General features: G+C 49.3%; 1 protein-coding gene across 1 annotated transcript in view; it reads left to right on the top strand.

The window, feature by feature from the left end:
• The first annotated feature begins 1,375 nt into the window (after nt 1–1,375).
• Nucleotides 1,376–6,000, top strand: part of LOC126354567 (uncharacterized) — a 114,294-nt gene continuing 109,669 nt past the window's right edge. Inside the window, exon 1 of the mRNA XM_050004312.1 lies at nt 1,376–3,606. Within this exon, the coding sequence (XP_049860269.1) occupies nt 2,126–3,595 (1,470 nt within the window). The 5' untranslated portion in view covers nt 1,376–2,125 and the 3' untranslated portion in view covers nt 3,596–3,606. The remainder of the gene's footprint in view (nt 3,607–6,000) is intronic.

The following is a 6,000-nucleotide window of genomic DNA, read 5'->3' as shown; positions in this document are numbered from 1 at the left end:
AATAGTCAAGCAGAAGTGATTTTCAAAACTTTTATTATCTGCCAGTACCTTGAATTCTTACAAAATATGCTCAACTATTGTTATGATGCATACTTTGCTCCTTACTGTACACGAGTAAGGTTAAGTTGTGGATGGTAGGGGCTGTGCTCGTCCCTAGTGCTACATTAATGAATACTAGTATTACTTTAATTTTGTGCCTGATTTTCTGCAACAAACTTCATAGAGGGCAAATTTATTGCGAAGCTGTCGTTAATATGCCTAATTTTGTGAACAGCTGGCAATCCTTACAACACGTTCTGCGCAATGAGTACTTTATGACTATCTGTGGAATTGCGCGAGAAAATTATTTTATATGGCAGCAGTGAATAGAAGTATGTAAAGTAAGTTACTTTTTTAATGCTTTCTTAAACGAAAATCAGTTATTATATTCCTGTATCCATCTCAAGAGATGCACTTCAGGCACAGAAACCTGGGATATCCAGTCGTGAGTTTGAATCCTGCATCTCAAAAATACGTGTGATATCAGGAGCCGGGTCCCTGGCTGCGAGACGATCAAACTAAAAATTAATACTCTCCTTTTCATAGTGGTCTACCTTTTCTCAACAGGCTGTGTTGAAGCTAATACGTCTTTGACGATGGAATTAAAGAAGCCTGCTGTGCGAAGGGTAGGGTTGGGGTAATTACTCCCCTTGCATGAAGCTAGGTGCTGCACACGTGCTCGCAGCGATTGTGTATTTTATGGTTTTCGTGAACGTGTACGAAAGGTGTAATTCGCCGGTAGTTTCCGTAACAAAAGAGGCCGACTTGAGAAAAAAAAAGGGTACAGCTACGAGCAAAACATAATTACTGTAATCATCTGCAAGCCCCGGGGGCGCTGGCTGCTATCAGGGCAAACCCTTGCTTCACCCCGCTCCCCTTCCCTCTCCCTCTACTCCTCCCCCACCTCCCCCTCTCCCCTTCAATATCAGAGGCCGCATGCGGCGGCAGTGCAGTCGCAGCCCTCCCCATCCTATGGGCGAATAATTTTTTTTTTTCCTATATATTTTCTTTCACTTCCCTCCGTCTCTACCCCACCTCCGACTGTATACCCCTGCAGCGAATGAACAAAAACGGTTCCCTTTTGCCTTTCCGGAGGTCCCCCCTTATTCCGGAGGCCCTTCTCCTCTCTCAATTCCAGCACACATCCACACAATACGGGCCAACAGACCTTCTGTTGTGCCTCCCCTCCCCGCATCAAGCCAGTGCCCCACTGCCGTCCCCCTACCGGCCCTCTGGCAGGGCCAACTGCCATGCGACAATCCAACGCACACAGACGCACACGCACACGCACGCACACACGCACACACACACAGCGCGCCGTCCGTTCCTTTGCTCGCTCACGTGCGGAAGCGCGCAGCCGGTCGCTCGCGCGTGCTAGTTCCTATCGCTCGCGGCAGCGCCAGTGCAGTGGGCTACCGGCACCGCGTACGCACGTCCTCGGCTTCCCAGAAATCTCCGACACTGTGTCGCGTACACCGCCAGGAGCAGAACCGTCGTAAAGTGGTGTTCTCCTCGGTAGCCGCCGGAGCAGAAAATGAGGAAGTTTACTGTGTGACATAGTGCGCGCCAGTGTTGTCAGTAGTCGCGTCGCGAGTGCGGCCGTCGGCCTCTCACTGGACAGAACGGGACAGCGCGCGTCTTCCAGCCGGGCCGCCACTTAGCGAGAAATAACCAGACTTAACGAGCGCTGCGCCGCACAAACTGTGAAGTAAACATAAAAGTGACCGAGTGGGCCGTAATTGGTCCAGTACTGTCAGGGCAATTGACAGTGCCGGACAGACAGAGGAGCCGGCGTGAATGAGCCAGAAGGGAGTGTCTGCGCTTCTCCCGTGTTTTGTTTCCTCCTCCGCGAGTGTCCGGCCGCGTAAGGCGGCGGGAAAAACCTGGTGCGAAGTGGCTTCTGCTGTTGTCGGCCTGACTCCGCCCGCATGAGCGCGGCTCGCTTCCCGCCAACGCCAGTTGCCAGGAAACGGTTGCCATTCGAGTTGCCGGTCACGGTTCAGCGAGCGACAGAGCCCGCCAAACCGTTGGCGTGACTGCACAGCACACAGGTAGAAGGCACTTTCGTTGTCTACGAGCACACTGGATGCAAATTAACCAGGCGTCCGTGGCGTTGCACCAGGAACCGTCAGCTGGCGTCGAAACGTCTAACAGTGGCATCTGTTTCTCGAAGATGACGACTATCGGCATGAGTCCGTTCTCGCGACTGGAGGTGGTACGCCAGGGCGTCCCCAGGCCAGAACGCCGAGAGATCATCATTTTGCGGAAGGGTCCGAAACCGCAGTCCCCTCCGCTCGTGTCGATGGTGCCAGTGGCCCCAGCAGTACCAGTGAAAGAGGAGCCCAGCGACGGCGCTACTCCAGTCGCGCCCCCGACTTCTGGAGGACGCCGGAAGAGGACGATGGCCTCGAGCAACCGCAGAGACGGACAACAGCCTCCTCCGCTGGCCGTAGCGCGGCGGAACGCGAGGGAGCGCAATCGCGTTAAGCAGGTCAACAACGGCTTCGCCAACCTGCGCCAGCACATCCCGGCCGCCATTACTGCGGCGTACGCTGCCGCCTCCGGCGCCGACCTGCGCGCCGGTGGGATCAACGGAGGCGGTGGCGCCGCCAGGAAGCTGAGCAAAGTGGAGACGCTGCGGATGGCCGTCGACTATATACGCCGACTGCAGCAGCTTCTGGCCGAGGCCGACGGCGTCGAAATGCCGACGATGGGAGCGGCGTCGGGCGCCGGGAACCACAGCGGCGCCGACTCGCCTCCGGTGCTCATCGAAGACGACGACGACGAGTCGATCGCGGGATTGGACGCCAGCTCCCCGGAGCCTCAGCACAGCGTAGAAGCCGGTTTCCCCAACACGCCGGAAGGCGCCAGCAGCTCGTCTCTGCTCAACTTCGTGGGCGGAACGTCTCCCCAGCGCCAGAACGAGCACTACTTTGCATCGTTGACGTCACCGTCGAAGCATCCCTTCCCACCCCAAACGACTTCACCGACTAGGCAACAACACGTCTCGGAAAGCTGCATAGTGCCGTCTGTCTTGTCCGTAGAAGAACTCGCCACCAGTTCGCATTTTAAGCAACAGGGCTTGTCTTCGCGACTGCCTACTGTGGAACGGACGCTACTCCTGTCGCCAGACGAGACCGCCGGCCTGTCGCAGGAGAAGGCGGAGGCGCCACACTCGGGACTCGCGTACGACGTCGCGACGCTGGTCTCCGCGAGCGGCGGCGCCACTTCCGGTTTGCTGAGGCCGCAGCTGCCGCTGGCTCTGTCCAGATCGCACCTGCAGCAGCTGTCCGCTTACGAAGCGGCCGGCGCCCCGCCAATGTGCGACGACGCCCTGGACGGCGGTGCGCCGGCGTCGGCCACGTCCACCTTCCTGAGGGCACACCAGCTGGCCGCCAGCCTCGTCGCCCAGGGCTACCACTACACCCTCCAGGTGCCGCCTGCACCGCATCCAGTGGTCCTCAAGAAAGAACCCTCTGACAGCTCCGACGTCATGGACGTCATTGGCTCTTGGTGGGATCACGAGCAGAAGATGAGGCAGCAGACGGCCACATAACCGACCGAATGGTAAGAACAAATCCATCTTGTATTCCGGCCATTTGCTACCTTCCCCTAACACATCTAAAAAAAAATCCATAATGAGATCATGATATCTCACGGAACCGTGACTATGTGCAATTACACTGAAGAACGTTAACGTGGGGGTCACTTGGCATGTTTCAGTAGGATAACTGGTTTACATCTTGCACACAGTCCTTTACAGGTCTTTTCCAGATCAATACATTTAACTGTTACGTAGCGCAGCTAGTCAGCAGGGCAAAGACTGAAGTGTAGTTCAGTTTTCGCCCTTCTAACAAGGTGAAGTTCGCAGTAATTATAAATGCATTAGAGGTCGAAATCTGCAGTCCTAACAAAACAAAACAAGTGCCCCACATTTTGTTTTCCTCGATCACCACAAAATAGTTACCCATAACCAGTTATCACAACCATACTTCGTTCTTCTTTATCCGTTTCGCTCCCCCCCCCCCCCTCCCCGTCGGAGGTTCGAGTCCTCCCTCGGGCATGGGTGTGTATGTTGTCCTTAGCGTAAGTTAGTTTAAGTTAGTTTAATTAGTATGTAAGCCTAGGGACCGATGACCTTAGAAGTTTGGTCCCATAGTCCTTACCACAAACTTCCAATGTTTTTTATTCGTTTTGCTCATTAAAAGAGCGCTTCGTACCTTCTTGCCCTGGTGTTTCTTGTTTTCTTATCACTCAAGAATCTTTTCATCAACTCTATGTGCTGCTTATCGGAATATTGTGCCCTGTTTTATTTTTACGTTTCTCTACGCATCTGAGTTTAGGCACTAGCCTCTCAAAAGCTCCACTATATTGGTATCTTCTATGAGATTCATATGCTCTAAGTTCTACTTCCGTTTCTTGTAATGCTGTCCTGGTTTGAATTGATCTGTTTAAAATACTGGTATTATAATGAGTCTCCTTTGTCATGTCTGTGAATACGTCTAAAGAGTCAAGCAACTCTTGTGCATGATAGCAATGATATATCACGATTTACATGTCCTTAGTCCTCTTCCTGATTCTATTACCAAATGTAGATCGAAATACTGTTGCGAGAATTTTCCATTCACACTTCAGATTTGAACGGATTTATAGAAACATCCAATAAATCTGATTTCTGTTTGATTCAGGCACTCTACTGAAGCAACTGTCAGTATTGTCATAATTTCGCATTACGTTTAATTATCTTTTGTAGCAATTTATATGACTTTCCGAGTTCTGTGATTCATTCGAAGTGATTTCGCTGCCCACCTCTACTGGCTGTATGTTATTTTGATATTTTAAGGATGATACTGTAAAATTATTCGCTGTTACGTATGTAAAGGAAATCTGATAAAATATTCGTTTAAGTTCTCCATGCAAAAACTATTTTATTTTTGAAAATATGCAGCTCTGTAGTCGATTTCAAGATTTAACTTTGCATCAAATGCAAAGAACTTAACCGTTACAGTAAATATTATTTGCGCAAAACATCGAAATACATCCTACATTTTCTAGAGGGTGAAAAATTATCTCAGTAAATCATTGCTGTCTTTTAGTTAGTACTCCTTGTCTCTTAGTCGTAGTTATTGACTTGGAACTGAATTGTTTTGTTAGGATAGCCGATTTCAACCTATAATGTATTTATTTAATCTTCGGATGGGTGGTATTTGGTGAACGAAAAGTTCATTACGTGCGTTGTGAGTTTGACAACGAACGTAAGAAACGTTTTGTTTACCAAATGTCACCCATAGTCACTTGCATTTGAAGACGGCCATCGCAGGCCGAAATCAGTTATGATTGAGTCGTAGAATATTATTGTACCTAAAATAAAAAGAAGTTCATTATAGAACATTCTCATAAAATGCAGGTTTAGAATTTCGTAAGCAAGAAAACGGTAGTATACGGTGCTTTTATATTTTATTTCTTTTTTCTTGATCACGTTTCAACATATCTGAAGATGTTTCGTTTCTATAATTTGCGTCTTCGATTTATAGTTGTCACAAATATGGGCTAAAAGGATAATTTTGAAATGAGACCTTTCCATCTGTTTCCTTAGCCTATAAACAAACTACCGTTGAAAATAGTATAAGAATTTTACGGAACTCCCTGCTATAGTGTTTCTTTATTCAGTATTCTTCGTGGTGCGAGGAGCACTTGCTGCTTCTTTACCGATTGGCACACACTTGTCAGTTCCAGTGAAGTCGAGCTATACATCGGCTTCGTTTCCTAGAGAATAGGGCTCCAGTCGTATCAGTTACTATGTAGGGGTTCTCGTAGTCAAAATATTGTACTGTTGTACTTCAGGACGCACATAAATGACTGAAAACGCAATGCTTTTGTCTTCAAATACTCGTCATTCGTCACATTATCGTAGCCGTATGAGACGCTATCAGACGTGATACATTTCCAGCAGATCGTAAG

The sequence above is a fragment of the Schistocerca gregaria genome, chromosome 3 (genome assembly GCF_023897955.1).
Source record: "Schistocerca gregaria isolate iqSchGreg1 chromosome 3, iqSchGreg1.2, whole genome shotgun sequence".
NCBI lineage: Eukaryota > Metazoa > Arthropoda > Insecta > Orthoptera > Acrididae > Schistocerca > Schistocerca gregaria.
Note: the sequence above shows the minus strand (reverse complement) of the source record. Positions and strands in the feature narration are given on the sequence as shown.